At 40.9% G+C, this 19,763-nt stretch overlaps 2 protein-coding genes across 2 annotated transcripts in view; both read right to left on the bottom strand.

Annotated features, from left to right (window-relative positions):
• Positions 1 to 12,847, bottom strand: part of LOC307227917 (mucin-2-like) — a gene marked incomplete at its 5' end in the record, with an annotated part of 44,698 nt that extends 31,851 nt beyond the window's left edge. Inside the window, 16 exons of the mRNA XM_079997357.1 lie at positions 558 to 813; positions 1,584 to 1,710; positions 1,846 to 1,940; positions 2,363 to 2,527; positions 3,337 to 3,474; positions 4,251 to 4,320; positions 5,727 to 5,852; positions 7,506 to 7,630; positions 9,314 to 9,439; positions 9,551 to 9,758; positions 10,107 to 10,213; positions 10,597 to 10,684; positions 11,311 to 11,425; positions 12,059 to 12,317; positions 12,483 to 12,509; positions 12,769 to 12,847. Coding sequence (XP_079853483.1) covers positions 558 to 813; positions 1,584 to 1,710; positions 1,846 to 1,940; positions 2,363 to 2,527; positions 3,337 to 3,474; positions 4,251 to 4,320; positions 5,727 to 5,852; positions 7,506 to 7,630; positions 9,314 to 9,439; positions 9,551 to 9,758; positions 10,107 to 10,213; positions 10,597 to 10,684; positions 11,311 to 11,425; positions 12,059 to 12,317; positions 12,483 to 12,509; positions 12,769 to 12,847 — 2,111 coding nt within the window. The remainder of the gene's footprint in view (positions 1 to 557; positions 814 to 1,583; positions 1,711 to 1,845; positions 1,941 to 2,362; positions 2,528 to 3,336; positions 3,475 to 4,250; positions 4,321 to 5,726; positions 5,853 to 7,505; positions 7,631 to 9,313; positions 9,440 to 9,550; positions 9,759 to 10,106; positions 10,214 to 10,596; positions 10,685 to 11,310; positions 11,426 to 12,058; positions 12,318 to 12,482; positions 12,510 to 12,768) is intronic.
• A 4,723-nt stretch (positions 12,848 to 17,570) lies between these two features.
• The window catches only part of LOC307227916 (mucin-5B-like), a gene marked incomplete at both ends in the record, with an annotated part of 39,585 nt that continues 37,392 nt past the window's right edge, over positions 17,571 to 19,763 (bottom strand). Inside the window, 2 exons of the mRNA XM_079997356.1 lie at positions 17,571 to 17,755; positions 18,013 to 18,117. Of these exons, the coding sequence (XP_079853482.1) occupies positions 17,571 to 17,755; positions 18,013 to 18,117 (290 nt within the window). The remainder of the gene's footprint in view (positions 17,756 to 18,012; positions 18,118 to 19,763) is intronic.

Genomic DNA, 19,763 nt, shown 5'->3' with positions numbered 1-19,763 from the left:
ATGGATGTTGGGAGTTTGGTTGAGATCACCTGAAGTCTTCAATTGAAAAAATGTTTAGTTTTAGGGTCTGCTTGAGTTTGGGAAAACGTCCCTCTTGAGGACTCGAGGGTTGGCAAATAGACCTTAATGAATTTCAGGTATACATGTCAATTTAGACCGCAAAACTAGACCAATGACACGACAGAAGAAGACAGGGTCTCTCCCACAAACTCAATCAACCTGAATCCTTGGGGCTATTTTATATATATATATATATATATATATATATATATATATATATATATATATATATATACTTATTTATATTTGCTTATTTACTTATATTACTTATTTACTTTACTCACTTAAAAAGTAAATTCATCAAGGATAGGAGAAATCTCAACAATTCATCTTCTAATTTATGTAAAACAATACAAAAAAATAAAACAGGCCGGTTTTTCCTTGAAGTTCAACACAGCCTCCCTAGAAGAAGACAACTTGGCCAGTGGCCCCCAGGTCATTTGAGTTTGAGACCATTGCCCTAAATCTTTCAGTGAATGTCCTGCGGTGTCTTATACCATGTGCTGCCGTCCTTGGTGGTGGTCTGTCCGGCAGGGATGATGGTGTCCCCGTCGTAGCAGGGACAGCTGCTGTTCGCCACGCAGTGGCCCAGGTCGTTCATGTAGGTCCCCTCGTCGCAGCCGCAGCCGTCCACAGCGCCGACCTTGATCTTGCAGGAATAATCCACCTGGTTCAGGGAGCGGCATGTCCGGCCACAGTAGGTCATCTTGTAACTGTAGACCATGTCCACCGGACAGTCTGTGGCGTATTTGCCTGGTACCGGGAACAGGAACGGTGGCAGTGTTAGTTGCATGGAAAGTTAGTGTAACTCAGAGGTTTGACAGGTAAAGCGGGAAAACGCTGTTGTTTGTGTTTGTTCTAAACATTTGGTCCAGTTCAGGTTGACGTGCACATGAATGTGTTCAAATCAGTACAGCCTTCTCTGAATCTCTCTTGTGAGTGTGTAAAATTATTCCGATCGTTTTGAGAAAACACATCTTAAAGCATCTTTCTTAGTAAAAGAAAATTAGCCATTCTAAGGATTGTTTGAAAGTGAAATAGGTCACTTCGCAGTCAACTCTGAAAGAATAATCTACTTAATTGAATAATTACCCTTATGTACTACGTAAGATTATAAGATAATTTCTATAACAGTGTTTTTATTTTATTTTATTTTTTAAGAAATGAATTTAAACATTTTAGCCCCCTGACCAGCTTACCGGCTTTTTATCCCTTCAAGTATAATTTGTTTTTTTCCCATTTTTTTTCAATTTGATATTTTATTGATAAATATAATCAACCACCTAAGGTCTTACACTCTTTAGTGATGTTAGACTGTCACAACACGACTGCCTGGGTCACTACTAGATCATAAGATCGCAGTTAAGTGCTAAATTTGCAACTTTATGTGGAAATACCGCCGAGATCAGACCAAATGGTGGGCTTTCGCAAATTAACTCATGGGAAACAATTGAATGTGTGTGCCAATTGTTTCCCATTGTGAGATTGTGAGCTGTTGCCAGACTCTGTGTAGAGACACTCACTGCAGATGACGTCCCTCCAGCCAGTGAGCTCGATCCCAGCCAGGGAGCAGGCGTAGACATAGGAGGAAACGGCGGCACACATGCAGGCCTCGCTGTTTTCGCAGTTGCAGCTGTCGTACAAGCAGTTCTACAGGGGCGTGGGGGGGTTAGTGATACTGTGATCTGAAATCAATGTGCGAACAAAATAAAAAACCGACAGAGCTGAAAATATTAAAAAAGGAACAAAAAGCATGCAGGTGTGTTTGTGTGTGTGTATACCCACGTCTTTGTATATATCGGGGTTTATCACGGAATGGCAGGGGGTGAACACTCCTTTGGGATCAGATATTTTAGAACACCAGTACTGGGCATAGCGCTCTGAAAGACAGAATAATCACCGATATATATACTGTGGTCGATTTTGCGCTATAACAAGGTTCAGGTTCAGGTTCCAGCGCATTGCCCCACTCTGTATAATAACCCTGTCCCACGGCCCCCCAAAACAAAGTTATTATTAAGATTTCTCATTTAACATTTCACAGCCCTGACAAAAAGTGCAAATCTCACTACAATGAAGAAAAAAAAAATGCTGTTTCAAAAACACTTGGCTGCCGTCCCCTTTAGCAGTGCCTTTATGGTCCCATAGCAGGCTGCAAAGCCTACTTTAGAAACCCTTGTACAATGGTATTCGATACTCGTACTCTTATCAATATAAATATATCAGGGCACTGGCGAGATTAAAAATAATTAACAATTCATGTAACGACATGGAGGAGTGAAGCAGAAGGGATGTGCAATACCGTTGCTAACACCCTGGCTGCAGGGGTGCCCGAAACGCGCCTTGACGTTGGAGCAATCTGCCCGACTTTTCCAGCCATTGCCGAAGGCCACTGCAGTTCCCTCCACAAGCCCACTCATCACCCTGAAGTCATCCGCCATGATACTGTTGAAGTTCCCACACAGACCTGTGACAGAACACACACACACACACACACACACACACACACACACACACACACACACACACACAAACACACATTTTTACACAATTTACATTTTCCACTTGTTAAAGCCTAACGTGGCATAACTTGGCATTATGATGTCCCCTTGGGTCCAGGGGATATATTGATTATTATATATAGATAATATTCTGCGGTTTGGCTAACAGGTCGATTTGTCAAGATAAGATAAGATAAGACTTTATCAATCCCCAGTGGGACATTCAGCATTCATATTCATTCATTCATTTGTTCAATTCATTAATTCGTTCATTCGGGAGGGAGGGAGGGAGGGCAGTAGCTCAGGAGGTAGAGCATGTCGTCTAGTAACCCAAAGTGGGCCGGTTCGCTCCCCCTGCAACCGTGCTGTAGTGTCCTTGAGCAAGACACTTAACCCCTAATTGCTCCAGATGATTGATCCATCAGTGTATGAATAATTGTAAGTCACTGTGGATAAAAGAATCTGCTTAATGATTATGTTATAATAATGTGAGCTATAACTGCAATCTTTATCAAAGCTGCTCGTGTCATATTTTCTTTTGACTTTCAAACAACAGAATTGCAGTTTCTTCTGCTGTAATAATGTCATATATTTGTAATACTTCTTTCTGTGCAGTGCTTCCCATGCAACCATATCTCTACATGCCAGTGTATTTTCCAGAACTCAGAATCAGAAAATCAATCCAGAGTCCCGCCATCCCCTGTCGTTACATTTGCTTTGGGGAAAATATACTTCTTTCATAAGGTCAATCAAAAGCAGCATTACGATGACGTACCACATGTTGTTCCTCGCAGATTGGGCTGCAGCGTGAGGAAGATCTGCATCACAGGAGTCAGCTGCACCATCAGCTGCAGGCCCAGGTTGGTTTCAATAACGATGTAGAGAGAGGAAGGCTGGAAGATGCTCAGCTCCGCTGCAGAAAGGCAATTTGAGATGCAACGTTTGACCCAACGGAAACGTGCAATACAAACTATGGCGCAATTTCTATATTCTGTGGTACAGTCCGCCTACCCAGTGAGTCAGCTATGGACATAATACCTCCCTCAAAACGTTTGTTTGAGCGGTCGCTACGTTCACTTTTTCTCTCCGTTATTGACCACTAGCTAGCATTGGTGAGAATCGGCTTTGTTTAGTGTTGGTGGTGCTAAACGTGACATTGACAATGTTTGAGGCAGGAAGTAGGAGGAAGTTAAATTGGCCGGCGTCTGTTGGTGTCTACCTCAAGGAGAGTCAGAAGTCCTCCATTGTTTGGTTCTAAATCCGCAACATCTCATCAATTAATGCAATTAACACAGTCTAAAAAGTGTCTATTGTGCCACGCATTTATTTTTTATTTTGTATTATTTCTACAATAGTAGATAATTGATACTTGATTGCAATGATACAGACTGGCCGACTTGTTATAGAAAAACCTATAGCTGTGACAGAACAAAACTTGACAATGTGCTTCTCAGTCTTCCGTGAGCAGGTTTGTTTTGCAGAGACAGTAATCAAAGACAGTATAGAGTCTTTATAACCAATGAGGCCTTTTTCAATCAGCTCTTTTGATGCCAAAGGCTGTGTGCGATCAGGGAGGTTCTTTTTTAATGGCGCACATTGAACCTCAACATGCGGGCCTGTGGGTATGAATAATGAAACGGTCCTGCCTTTGAATTTGGAGGGTTTGTTCTCTGTCATAGTGTCACTCACCTGTGAACAGCGGGATCTGAGAAAGAATGTGATTCACGTAGACCTTTCCTCCCTCCTGGACTTTGACAACCTGTGAATTAATGAAGACAGCGACCGCATTGAAATCTCTGTCATGCTGTGTATACTCATGCCTCACTTTCTTTTGGTTCAACCTGACTAGATGTAACATTTCACTGGCAGTGTATTGTTTCCCAGCCCAGTCTCACATTTTTTCATGCTCATAGTCATGAAAATGTATCTATTGAATCGTGTCCCAGAGCAAGATTGTCCGACTTTTTTGTGCTACGCATAACGACATTTAAACCAATTAATTTGAGTGGCGAGATTTTTTTGTGCTACACAAAACAAAATTCAAACCAATTCATTTGAATAGATTTCCTTCAACTTTAGAAGGAGGAGGGCATGGGGGGGGGATACTTACACTAAAACTAAAACTGACTTAACGAATGTACGCCTAAGCGGGGAGGTGGTGGTTAATGGTGGCATGTGTTTAAATTTCATCCTGACTAGCACTAAATAAAAGCAGGATACTGGTTTCTCTTTTTCTCTATTGAATGGTCTATTCAATTCAAGGTTGGCCAAGAATAGGGATATAGGGGTCATACGCTCAGTACGAATTTCTTTCATAGATACAATTTAACTGTATATAAATGTCAGCGTCTGCGTGCGTGGCTGAAAATTTGAATGTACCCATCAGCCAGTGTGGTAAACATTTTCATAATAACAGCGAGCTCCACAAATCAAAGACGTTGCTTTTATACTTAGGGTTGTCGTTAGCATAATACTTCTCCATGACATTGCGAATATAACATGTTTTTCTTAAAACAAGGTTGATATCATACAGACTTCTGGCATTCTGACACTATGTGATATTTATGCAATTATTTCTAAATGTTTAAAACCCTAACCCTAGCCAACTATAAAAATGACAATTCTGCACCGCTTTATTATGCATCTTGATGCAATGGCCTCATGGGTAAGGTAGATATATTATTATAAACCTAAAAGTGAAAAAAGGTATCTGTGAAAAATGTCATGCCTCTGTTACTAGTGGGTTAGTTTGGTCAGGGAATATGCCTGCATTGCCAGAATTTACATATGTAATTTGCAAAGCCCTGAATTATATTTTAGGCCATTTTAAGTGGTGCCCCCTATTGACACTACTCCACCTCTAAAAGTCCATGTCCAGAGCTGTCCAAAACAGTTGACCTTATTTCTTTTAATGACTAGGAGATATAGGGCCCTCTAGTTAGGGTCCAACGGTCAATATCTCAATTTAGGATCCACAGAAATCTCTAAAACGTACATATGTTAAGTTACAAGCCGAGACCTTTCCAAAAAAACTGTTTGGTTTTGTTCTGGGACAAAGTAAAAAATAATCTGATTTAATAATCATAATAATAATCTGACCCATGTAAGCAGCATTATGTCTAGAGGTTTCGTGCATGTGTGGGTGAGTCAATGTGTTTGTGTTACCTGATTTGCACTGCCAGTAGAGTTGTTGGACAAGGCAAGAGTCACAGCTCTGAGGCAGGTCTCGCTGTCAGCCAGGCCACACTTGACCAGATCGCCAAGCACGGTGAATTTCAACCCCTCACTTTTCTGCAATACAATTCAGATAAAGAACACTGTTTTAGTGTCGTATCACACGCATGCACAAGAAGTTAGAACTTTGCGTTTTTGTCTACACAGAGACTGCATTAAATTGTATCTATTTTGCAACATCAAATAATAAAAAAAATTGACATAATTAATTGGAAATCGTGTGGGTTCACCTCTTCACTTCCCTATGAAGTATCTCAAGCCTACCCTCTTCAAATAAAACAGAACAGGATTTGGGCCATATAATCTGGGCTTTGAATGGTGTGTACATTTTTACCACTTTGTGTTCTTTATTTATTTATGTTTTGCTTTATTGTACATTTAAATTATTTCACTGCATTTTTTCAACCATTTTGTGTTGTTTACAAAGCCCTTTTTCTTTTAACATTTTTTTAAAAGGGTGTGGTTTAAGCAGGAAAGAGCCTTACACAAACTGCCAAATTAGTTTGTCAGTTTGTAAGCCGATTTTTAACGGCTTACATTTGTTTCTTTGAGAATAGACTGTGTGATGACATTAAAGTACAGTGTGAGCATAAAGATAAGAGTGCAACATACGTACAACATAACAAGCTTGGTGCAGCAAATAGTGGTTTTCATACACAAACACCAAGGTGTTGAAGCTTGGATATTCTTTTGCGATGTCCCTGTGAATCTATTCTACTTCTACTCAGCCAAGTTTAAATTGTAAGCTGTCAACTGTCAAGCCTCACCATCCTTTGACAGCACTGAAGTGAGACAGGGTGGTTGGACTTCCGATTCTGTCCTCAAAACCTCTCCCAGCCCATCTGTCTGCTTTTCCCCCTCAAATGTTCCCCAAAAGTAAAATGGTGACGCAGTGAACCAGTGATCAACAAAGCTTATTCACACTCGGCTACGATCAACCACTCAAAGGAAAGCTTTGAGGTGGAAGATTTTCAATATAAATGGCCAACATGCTCAACAGATTTCTCTTTCAAGGTCTGCAGCCAAAACAATAAAATGAAAATAATCACCCTGGGGGGCCGTGGCAGTATGGATAACAATGTTTTTGTCGTTTTTCCAAGTATTGGTTAAATAGGAGAACATTCACAATGTATCAATGTATAGTGGTCAGGAGTGCTATTTATAAAGACATACATTTTCTTTATCTTTCTATTTGGCCATGACCAAGAAAAATACATTGACATTACCTTGAGAATATTCAACTCACTGAACTATCCGTAACCTTTGGAGATATCGTTGCGATAAATTAGACTGCCGTTCATGTGCTGTTGATGGAAATGGATTGTGATTTAAATGTTCAGTTGGTTGATTCTGTTTCCATTCCGGGACTCCATATGTATAGATACGAATGGATGTATTGTTAGTCTCTTAACGATCTGCATACTATTCGGCCTGAAGCTTTGCCTCAGGCGGTCAGGAAATGGAAACTCCACTTTATGTTTGTCCCGAAATCTCCAGACTGACAGACATGCTCTCTACACGTCAGAACATGTTTGAACCCCAACCGAATCCTTCCCTTCCTAATCCTGTTTCAAATTCATTCAGCCAATTGAAATATGCCGTGATCTGGCACGAGACAACACAAACCAATTGAAAAGCCTAGGACAGTTTAAAAAGAGTTATTTTTTTCTAAAACAGTAGTAGAAGCATATCCTTTTTGGAAGCGTTTACCGTGGCCAGGACGTAGGTGCAGTCTCCGTGGAAGGTGTAGACTTTGCCGTCGAAGGTGTTGATGTGGGCTCCTCCCTCTACGGAGCAGGTCCCTGGGCAATTTTCTTCCACGCAGTTCCACTGACCTCCATCACATGTGCTGTATGGACAGAGTCAGGATGCATTACCTTTTTTTTCGTTATCAGTGTATTTCATTTTCAAGACTGCAATGACAGATGGTGGGCAAAATATAGGCAGAGAAAAGCTGTGAGTGCACCAGCTTATTCTGAAAACTGCACATGCACAACACTTCAGTTATCTTTGTGTAATCCAGCAATCTTCAATCTTCACATCATTTTCTGACCAGCAATGGACACTCATCACCAGGTCCCTGGGCACGTCTACGAATGCTGCCCACTGCTCCTGGCTGTGCCCCCGGAGGAAGGACAAGCCAGGATGGGTTAAACGCAGAGGCCTCATTTCACCGGCCACCATCCAACGCGTGTGTGTGCGTGTATGTGTTGTAGTGTGGTGTGCTGTGTGACGATTAAAGATTATTCTTCTTCTTCTACTGATGTTCATTGAATAGATGGATGTCACGTGGATGCAAAAATCATCAAAATCATACAGTTTTACTGTGTGAAAGTATTACTCAACCTAATAATCGTTAGTCACCACAATAATGAGGTTATATTGAATTGTATCTTACCATGATTTACAGGGGAGGGAGAATATCTCCCCAGACTGATAAAGTTTGTCATTGTGCAAACAGGGGCACTGGTTCACTGGAATGCAACCACTGTTGTTTATGTCATTTAAGACAGTTCCTGAGAAAGAAAAGACAGATTGACATTGAAATGGCGGGTGTGTGTGAAACATGCAGAGTTACATACGCATTTTTCAATGTTGAAAATTTGCTGTTGCTGGTTTATTTCAGACCCAGTTTCAGTATATAGCCCCTTTACAGTCTCAATAGGCTTCACAAGGCCACATTTCACATACCCCTTTCCCACTGCACCAAAAACCTGGTAACACCTGCCAACATCTGGCATTTGTCATGAGTGGGAAAGAAAAAACCCGGGTCTCAGTCCCGGGTCAAATGACCCTGCTACACGCAGGGTTTTAATTGGCTCCACCTCCAATCGGCTCTTATGTGAACAAGACACCCGGGTTGACCTGCTAATTTTGGCCCCTTTACCGGCAGGATGCGACGTGCGTTGAACTTTGGGACGCTGGCGCATAAATAGACAGGAATATTTGTGTATCATTTGAATCTTATATCCTATTTAGAATCCAAAATCAAAATCAGAAGTTAGAAGTGATGGACCCTGGAATGTTTTGAGTGTGGGGATCGCACTGTGGGGAGCACAGCAGAGAACCCCCATGCTCCCCATGGCCTCCGAGTCACTCCAGCATCGGCCCAAGCTGGTCAAGCTGGAATGGTGGATCATTCATGAACGATCCGATTCTTTTGAACAGTTTAAAATACTTTTTTTCCCCAAGTTTTACAGTTTTATGTCGTTGTTTGTTTAAGTTGCTGTCTCCTATAGTGTTTTGTTCCCAGTCACACTGGAACCATGACACGCCCTTTTCCGACGTGTTTGTGACGCTGAACTTGACACACCAGGAAAAAAAAAAGAACGGCATTTCTACTGGCAGTGGGAAAGGCGTCAATTGCCTGAAGCGGGTTAACCCAGGTTTAAAAAACACGGGGTAAACCCACTAATTTGGGTATAAAAATGGTATAAGGTTGAAACAAAATTGCCCATACTGTCCTTATATACCCACAAAAAAATATATTTGTGTTCAAATAATATGCATAGTATTACCAGGGGGGCAGTAGCATCCGTCTAGGCAGTGGGTGGCACAGGTCTGGCTGGCCTGCGGGTTGGAGCAGGTATCTGGACAGGCGCTGCCACACTCCAGAAATTGCATGTTGAATGGACACTCCTTGGCTACGGAGAGTAAAGGGGAGGAACAAGTAATGAAATCCACATGAAAATGCTGACTTGGTAGAAAGCGATGTAGCTGACATGAGCGTTATGTTGGCTGTTGGGTGGTCTTACAGCAGAAAGAGGGGGATCTCCATTGTTGAGGCTGGGACCCGCTGTGGACACACTGTCTGGAGAATTCAGAGATAGTTTTACAGAGGCAGGAGTCTCTATTGCTGCAATAACACAGGTCGGCCTTGCAGGCCTTAATAAAGGCATCCACATCCAGGAGGTTTGCACAGTCAATGAAGGTAGCATTAGCGAAGATCTGGTCGCAGTACACCTACAAATAGACAAATCAACCAGTTAGTTTTATGCGCATCTCATCCAAGCAAAAAATTTAACAAAAGGATGGACCAAGATGGCCCATGTGAAAGATTTGATTGCATTAGGTTCTTTCTTATCTAGAAAATGCATCAGAAAATGTAACCAGGACATTTTTCATAACTTGCAATGGAAGGCTTCAAAGCTATAATCGACTTTGGTCAAACAATTTTGTTGGACAGCTTTCACCAATGTTTGAATAGCAGCGTAAATGTTGAAATGGTGCCCAAGGAGAACGTTTTTTCGATTCCTCATGGCCCTGAAATCTATAGGTTATTTCCTCTATGTAAATTTGAACCTCATCTACCTTATCTCCACAGTCAGTGGCAGAGATGAGCTCTGGTTCCTCGCAGTTCTCCATTGGTCCATCTATCTTGTACCTCTCGGCATAGTCCTCCACAGATATCGATTTACCTGGAAATGGCACACATGACAAACCTTGCACACATGTCCAGCAGTGTATTGAGCTCTACATTAAACTTAAGACTTTTTCTAGCATTCTTTTGTTCATCACGGAATACAATAACAACGTTATCTTAAAGAGGAAAATAATCAGCGAGGGTTGATAAGCCACCAAATCTTAAAGACTTTTTAAAGGGTGTCTTAATTCATTGTGTTTGTCGACACTATTGAAAAACAAAAGCTCAACTGATTTCTTAGAAAGCTAATTACACACTCTCCCTCCATTCATTTTCCTCGTCCATTATCTCTGCACATTATCTCTGCAATAGCTATACTTCTAATACATGGTCTCATGCTCTGTGTATTCAGGAGTGAAACAATCAACACCGTTTTACCATTTGTATTAAATTCATCGGACTGCACTCCATTAAAGTCTCCACAGAGTCCACATGTCTGTGTTCGGTACTTGTTGCTCATTTCAATCTGTCAAAACACAGAAAAACACTGTTAGTTATAACATGTGGGGATGGTAGCTCAGGCGGTAGAGCTGGTCGTCTAGTGATCTAAAGGTTGCTGATTCGATCCCAGGCTCCTCCTGCTAGCATGCTGTAGTGTCCTTGAGCAAGCGTCCGTCGGTGATTGAACAATTGTAAGTCGCTTTGGATAAAAGCGTCTGCTAAATGCAATGTAAGGTAAAAAACGTAGCTCATTCTGCCACATCATTCGGAAACTATGTAAATCTATTATAATGAATCTACCTTTGAAATAAGTTATCGTTTTCGTCTTGAAGCAGTGGGGTCTGTCATATCTCTGTTTGTACATCTCTCGCACGCAAATCACACATGGTGACTCATACATACATCAGACCTTTAATCAATATTTGCCAGACTTACATCTAATAAAGTATTTGATGTTCATTCAAGAGGCGATATGTGTTTTTTCGTGTATAGGAGTAAGTGTCACTTATTTAACATACACTTTTTTACATAACAGCGCACACAGAAAACAGATTAGGCATCCCTATCTCGTGGAACTTGAGTCACTTTATATATATATATATATATATAAATATATGTGTGTGTGTGTGTGTGTGTGTGTGTGCCTCGTACATCAAGAGAGTCATCCATGTTCCAAATGGCTCTGATTCCAAGTTTGGCTTTGACAATGATGGTGAAACCGGATGTCTCGATGGTAACCCCGGACGTGATTGACGGCAGGGACACCCTGCAACAAAACCAGAACCTTTCAATGACGCCTAACCCTCGCCAACCCAGGGACGATGCACAATGTCACGGGTACCCCAAAACTACTTTAAAAGACAGGTTCAGTATTTGTCAACCCGAGACTTCAAATGTTGGTTTTGGCCTTTATAACTGTTCATAGCACAACCTCACTGAACGCTTTACTATTGAAAAACTCAATGCTGAAGCCTCTCACTCTGTTTAATTGCAGTCCAACGAGGAAAACGTTTAAGCCGGACAAAAACATATTAAAGCTCATTTTCAAAAATAAATAACTAATGGTAGTCAGACAGTCTTTATATGGCCAATACATTTTTTCAGGTTTTTGACTATTTTGCGCTTCTTCTCTTCCGTTCATTTTGCCGTGCTAATGGAAGAGACAGGAGAAACGGCAATTTCATTTTGCAAACTACTGTAGCCAACGGAACATTTTTGATTCACTGCGGCAATTGCAAAAAGTAATTTTGAATCCAATTTGATAATACTCATATTATTGGAAACGGGGAACCAACCGTTTATTAGGACCTGGATTGAAAAATTGCCACCCTATCCTAACTAGCCAACCTAAATAGCCAACCTCGCCTACAATCTGTCTCCCCACCAGGGATGAACTCACAATTTGCCATTGACGGCCACGGTGCTGTTGGTCAGTTCCACCACTGTGCCCTCCAGCTTCATGACAATGTCGCTGATGGTGGGAAGGCCATTGATGATCTTGCGGCGCATCTGGATGTTGAAGCTTTCGTAGCTGCTCTGACACTGCATGGTCAGCACATGGTTGCAGGTGGACGGCAGCTGCAGGAAGACTCCGTCAAAGGTCTTGAGGTGGAAGTTACCCCACGTGGTGCACACTCGGTTGATGTGGGACGCATTGGCTGCAGGCCGAGTGGATGAAGTGATGGATTTGAAATTGAATGCATGGATGGGGGAAGACAGGTTGCGGTGTGAGAGAAGGGTATGCTCAGATAAGTAAATGACAGTACCTCATGACCGCACTAACTATTACACATTAGGAAACACACTGAAAGTTCAAGTTTTACCTGTGCTCAGGGTCAATAGCTTTGACCCTGAGCACAGGTAGCACAATTTAAAGCAAACGCTGCATCATTTCAAAGCTTTTTGAAAATTATGCTCTTGTTACTATATTGCTTGCAAAAATGTATCTGCATTTGTAAAAGAAAAGGAAATGCTGACTTTGACAGCACAACACCTTACATCTAAACCATTAGGACACAAAAAAATACCATTGTCTGTTATCATAGAGGCTTTTTTTTTTTTTTAACAAATCAATTCATCATACATTATAAGTGAGATTTCCAAACTCACGGTCTTGGGCGAGTGCTGAACCGGCCAGAAACATCAGGAACACCGTCCTGACATTAATTATAACTCCTGTGGTCCCCATGGCCGCCCTGAGGACTGATCTACTGTGGGATTTACCTGAAGAACAGGTGCCTTTATAACCTGTTAGTGAAGGTGGAGCTTCACGCACACTTTGGAAAATAAAAGTCCCGTCTTCAATGTGTGTATACACCGGATGTGGAAATGTCTACAAATGTGACCTTATTTCTACTCCCCCTGTTACTTCGACTGAGCTCAGTGGATGTATAACAGTGATAGCTGTGACATGTACTGTATATTTAGCGTAGGCTCTGTAGCTGAGCAAACATTGTCAAGTACAGGTTAAAATATTGACTTGAATTTATGTTACTAACTTTTGTCAATTATTATTTGTGATATTTAATCTATTGCATTAGTATGTGTTTTTGTTGATGACATTCTCCTGTTCCTTAAAGACTTTGTTTTACAAATGAAAAACAACCATATATTTCACAAATCATTCAAACCAATGAATTCTGTATATTTGTATAAGTTTGTATAAGTTATGTATATTTAATAGTGTGGTTTTATTTTGTATACATATTGTGGTGAGCTTGCATCATAAAAATAAGTAATACAGTCAAGAAGGCGTTCGTTTTAGGCACGGCCTGTGTCCAATACACTGCATGACCAGCAGGGGCAGCATGTATTTATTTTCACAGACAACAATAACACAGAAAACTTCTGAGACCATAACCAGCTATGTCAGTCAACAACATGGTCCTGTCCTAGTCAACAACAACAGCCAACGTAGCCTGGGTCACCCCCCAACACAAACAACCCAGCCCAACACCAACAGAACATCTCGAACAATTGAAAACACATAATAAAACACAATGGAGACACATAACATCTCCGGAACCATAATCATTTGCATCAACATAACCAAAAGGCCTTGGCCCACCCCCTTGAGTTGCTATAATATGTTCTTGATTCACCCTTTCCGATCTGTGCTGCTAACGTAGCTACTGTCTGTCTATCCATACATGATTTGACACAGTTGTTCTGACATCCTGAAGGATTCAACATATAAATGATTTAAGATGGAGAAAATGGTCAAATCAATACATTTTGTGGTAAATGTGTCCATGCATTAACCACCCACATTTTTATATACCTTTATTAGCCCAACACAGGGAAATTTGCAATTTCTCTGCATTTACCCATCCCAGTAACTGATGTAAATAGGAGCAGTGGACTGCTATATAGAGGTGCCTGGGGAGCAGTTAGGGGGGTTAAGTCTTGCTCAAGGACACATCAGCATGCTACCAAGAGCTGAGGATCAAACTGGCAACCTTCCACTTACTAGATGACCCACTCTACCTCCTGAGCCACTGCCCTCAGTATATTATATTATAAGCATTATCATAAGTATTAGTAATATAAATATTATATTATATAGAGAAAGAAGGTTGCAAACTTCGCAACAATGCTCTTGATTCATCTTCACAGTTCATGGCCACCAATCTGACAAACCTCTTTGTACAAAACAAATTCCGGTAGATGCAGAGCACACAAACCAGACAGTCTATATATGATCACAATATAATCAACAAAAAAAAGAAAGGATTTTAAATCAATTCTGCTCCTTCAATTTACAACAGTGATGTGAAATTGCTAAAGCCCTGTACATCACCATTTCTATCTTAGGTTTATAATTTTGTCGACTGTTTTGATGTGAGCTGTTGAGACAATGCAATCAAATATCCCTCCAGGGATGAATAAAGTATCCATCTATCAGCAAAGAAAAATATGGTTTCAGAAACAAATTCATGAATTGAGTGAAGATCTTACACACTAGCCACTACTGATGGACTAACTGTTAGAAATAATATGGCACCTCTGGTTGGAAATATCCTTTTGTGACCAGTCGCGCACATGTTGCTCCTGTACTTTTCAGTTTGCGTAGATGTTGTTCATGTTGTTCGCCTCTGGTTGGAGTCAGTTCTTTGTGATCCATATGTCCTTTTGTGACCACTTGCTTAGATAAGACTATATAAGGATCCAGGGAAGAAGGATCGGGCCTTCCAGTGTTTTCCACGGGCTGGGCTGAGACCTGGCTGAGCTTGGCTCCTGGAGCCGGGCTCAGACTTCGTGAACTGAGCCTGCTGCACTTTCTGATTCTGCCTGACAATAAATTTGACTAACTCCTAAATTCGTGTCTGTCGTCTGATTGACGCTCCAACCTATCGACGAACAAGCGGAGAACCTTGAAGGTAATTGTTATACTTGAATTGATTAACAAAAGTTTAGTAATTGATCAAAACAGGTCTAAATTGTTGTCATACTTGAATTAATCAACAGAAGTTTAGTAATCGATCAAAACAGGGTTAAGAAAGGTTTTCCGCAACAACAACAATTGGGTGATCCTTCGAGGAGGATATTTTTCTCCGAACACTAACAACAAGTTTCCCACTCCACATGTGGAACAGGCAAGTATGCGCACTCTCTGAAGCTTCTGATAGAAGCTTTAACAATTTGTCAGAATGAAAACATTAAAGGAATTATGTCACGACCTTGCTTAGTGGTCTAGGGATGAAGCAGGTGTGATAACAATATGACCAGTTGATGTTGGTGGATTTATGGTACAAATAGAAACCCAAGAATAGCGCTAAGTGTTATTATATATTTACAAAAGGTGCACGTGAATAAGTTAAAGATACAATGAATATATACAAATATTTACAGAGTGACACAGGCTTGGTAATAAAGTACGAGGGGAAAATAACTGAGGCCGGTGTTACCGGAATGACCCAATCAACAAGCTAAATAGAATCTATGGTCGTGGTCTATGGTCTATGGTCACACCACTGGAGACAAGGCTTCTGTGAACCTGATGTTTGTGGGCATGTCAGCTCAAAATCAACTGACTGTTGTGGGCGCGCCAAACATTTCAAATCTCTCCTTTTCCATGTTTAATATACAGTGCACTGTGTACTTGTTTTTTTATTAAAATGGTGGAGCTGTTTACTTCGCAAAATAAATTACCTCTCGAATAAAATATGTAAATAACCTTGCCATCCATCCCTTAAAATAAAGAATTGTCCTTATTGGAGTAACCTAAAATTATGTGTTTCTTATTTTATCGATGGTTTTAGGGCCATTTTTCATAAAACCCCCCCCCCAAAAAAACAGCCTAATCTTGAACAATACGAAATGGTCTGAGCGTCCATTTTCCAAGGCTCAGCCCCATTGAGAACGTATCCTCCCCCCTATTGGCTACTGCCCGGCACTCAGCGCTGCTCATTTGCATAAAGTTGAAACCTGCTCAACATTAAAAAAAAAAGACGAAAACAAAGCAAATTCAATTCCATAGTTCACTGTCAATCCACAGGGAATGGTTTCTCAAACTGCAATATCTAATCAACCCACACGCCTTGCTGCGCCTTTCTCTCAGCTCAGGCCGATCTGGATCCTGTACATTTCCATATCTAAGTGGGAGTAAAGAGGGAGTGGAGCCATGCAGGGGGCTAATATCTTGAATGTGGAGCACAATGCGTCCCATTGTCCTGGTGTAAATATGACGCCTGTTGCTCTAAGGAGGAGATCGTCAGTTAGCAGTAGTAACGGCCCAAATTGTTGACTACTGTGTCCTCACACCACTGTGACTCAGCAGCTCTAATCCAGGATGCGGATCCTGTGGAGTGTTTGGAGGACAACATGACTCGCTCCACATTGTTGTTCAAGTTTCAAATAAAAAAATATTTAAAATGGCTGGACAGTTATGTTGAATGAATGCAGATTTTGTCTATTGTCTGTTTTTGTGTATGGTTTCATTTTAAGTTTGGATAACTGTTAACTGTCAGTGATCATGAAATCAGTCACCTCAATCCTTAAACAAGGAAAATGCTTCTAATTTCTAAAACCAATTAGAATTGTGGAAACCATTTAAAAGTTTAAATTCCAGAGCCAAATATAACATATTTACATGCCTGTGCAAGCTGCAGTTTGGTTTAACCACTAAAAAAAAGCAATCATGGCCCTCATGGAGGCCCACATTTACTGTTTCTGTTTGGCAAAGACAAGTTTTACCATGCCATTTTCGAATTAGGGACTTTTTTTTGTTGTTTCACAAATCTTCATAATTGTGAAACATACCAGGGATATTTGGGGGATTTATTTTGCCAAATTAATATATCTTGTTCATCAATTTGTTCTGTTCATCTGTGTTATTTACAAATAGGTTGTAGCCCACGTTGCCTGAAAAAAAGATTGTATTCGCACCAGAGCCAAAAAAAAGGTACCTCGATAAGCCATTATTCGAATATTTGAATGAGTTTATTTGGGAAACAAAATAAATATTTCTCCCTCAGTTATTTTCCACACTGTTACCTTCACTTTTAAATCAAGGAAATTATCTCAGCGAAAAGAATAAGGATTTCTAGTGCTCTTTCTTATGGGACGTTGGAACATTTTAATCAATATTAAATAAATGAATAAACAGATAGATAAATATGCCAATTAAATAAATACTGAAATAAATAATGAGGCTATAAATATATAAATTCCTGTAAATATAACTGCGTAAATATAGTTAAATAAATAAATACAACTTTTTTTTATAAAAAAATTGTGTTTTTCAACATACGACTTATATTCATTTTAGGGGACTTTTATTTCACAATTCCACATTTATTTATTTCAGGGACTTTTATTTCATAATACACTAGCTCGGCAGCTTGGGGTGTCCTTTCTTCCTCTCCGAACAGTAGACCCACACCTGGGTGTCACGTGAAAAGTCTGTGGAGTCATAGGCTCGCTTCTGTCGGGACCAGGTGGCCGTTAAGCTTTCCTGGGCAACCCATGCAGCTCTTGTAACCTTTCACGGAGGTTGTGGAACTAGTCCAGGCCGGGTTCCACTGCATCTCCGACTCCGGGGACGGCCCGAACACCAAGTCGACTGGGGTACGGAGTTTGTCTCCAAACATAATCGCTGTGGGAGTGCTAAGGGTAAGGCAAGCCTTAACGGAATAAGGCTTACTGCAGGGTACACACTTCAAGATAATCGAGCCGATTTTGGCCCCGATTCCCCCCTTCCGACAATCGTGAGCAAAATCCCAATTTTTGTGCCAGATTATCCTGTGGTGTGAGGAATGTTGCATGTGTTTTTTACTTTCCCCGATCTGCACGGAAATTCATCCTGGCCACACCAATTGCAAATTGCAAATATTAAACATGTTCAATATTTACGATCCCATATCCTGTAGTGCGGGTAGAAACCCAGAACTGCCGAAGACGCAGGCTGTGGATTGTCACATGGTGATTGGACCGATACCCAATTGGGAACAAACCTGACTGAAACGGAAGAAGTCATAAACACAACAGCAACCATGGCAGCCAATGCGAAGGCTGTGAAGCATAAAGCTTGCGCTGCAGCATGTACAGTCCATGTTCATGCTGTCTCCATGACTGCATCCACTGTATTTCCTTATTTTCCTTTCGGGTTTTATGAAAAAGAATAGTAGATGAAATAGCGTCGCTTATTCTATCCCGTCCTCCGCCATGTTTGTTTATTCTAAAGTCACGTTTGATAGTACAATATTTCAGCATCAGGACTTGAGGTAATCTTGCTTTACCACACCTCCGTGTCAAATATGTGGTGAATGGAGTCTGTTAGTGTGTCGTGTGCTGTTTGGGAAAAATGTTGCTCTCCACACCCTATAGGAACAAAACTGTTGAAGTTATCATGATATGTTGTTATGCGTGGGGTCGCTCACATTTTCAGTAGCTGTTAAGATTTGAAAAATCTTGTAGTGTGGGCCTGGCAAATAGGGCATTGCAGTACATACTTGATATAAAGCATGGATAGGTTTCTCTGCATCTGGCTGGGTCAGGAATGGTCGTACCTTGGCAATGTTTCTGAGATGTAAAAATGAATGACGAACTCAATTACTTTTTTTGCCACTATACTTAATATGAATATTGGGGTCTAGGATCCGTTTAGGATTATTCTGTCATATCTTGAAATGATATGTCAGGGTAACTCAGAGAATACTCAAAGAAACGTGAATAGCTGCCCAGGGGGCCTGTATATTGTAAGATTGTGAACTGTTCAGCTTTGAGGTAAGATATAGTTAAATATTCGAAAGACAAAAAGTTTGCAAGGTCGACCTCAGAACTGATAGTGTTCCACAAAAATGGCTGTTAGCTATTCCTCCCCCCATCTATGTTTTCATATAGTCTACCCCTATTTAAATTAGTTTTTCCTTGGCGCCTGCCAGCATTACACTGCACATTGCATTGTATAAACAGAATTGACTAATAAAAATCTGAATATTCAAACTTTGAATCACTTGAAAACCACATTCTGTGTCTCCTTCTCTTTTTTTATTCTTGACTATTATTTTATTCAATATTTCTTTTTCCCCACGGTGCTCCTTGTTGCCCGCACAGCATTTCCCCTGATGATTTGCTTTGATTGACATATCTGTCTTGATGAATGTTAAATTATTCAAACATAGTTATTTGCCGAGACTCAGCATACCTGTTCTCCCCACCCATGTTTCAATGAAAGGCGGAACCTGGGGCTGTGTGCTGTACGGTACCGCCTTGCCCAAAGTCAACCTTTACACACTCTCTCATGCTCTCTCTCCCTCTCTCTCTGGGGTTCTCTTGCCCTTTCATCAAAGGCCATTGATCTCACACTGTCTTGGGCAAACAGATAATGCAGGGAGGTAAACTACTTTCAGGATTTGGCCATAATATTAAGAGAAGGGAGGTGACGTCCATAGCGTCCATAACATCCTGGTGACGGATGTGTCTCAGTGGCGCGGTAGTCAAAGTTTCCTAACAAGCTGACAAACATGCGTGCATGGTCAATTGAATGGACCTATTTTACAGCAGAGATCTGACAGAATGAAACAAGAATGGCGCCTTGATCAGTTAATGCCAAAAGGTGTTCACGGGTGAGAGCCAAAGACTTACCCCCGTACGGCTGCCTT

Source organism: Zeus faber (genome assembly GCF_960531495.2).
Source record: "Zeus faber genome assembly, chromosome: 3".
NCBI classification, from domain to species: Eukaryota; Metazoa; Chordata; class Actinopteri; order Zeiformes; family Zeidae; genus Zeus; species Zeus faber.
Note: the sequence above shows the minus strand (reverse complement) of the source record. Positions and strands in the feature narration are given on the sequence as shown.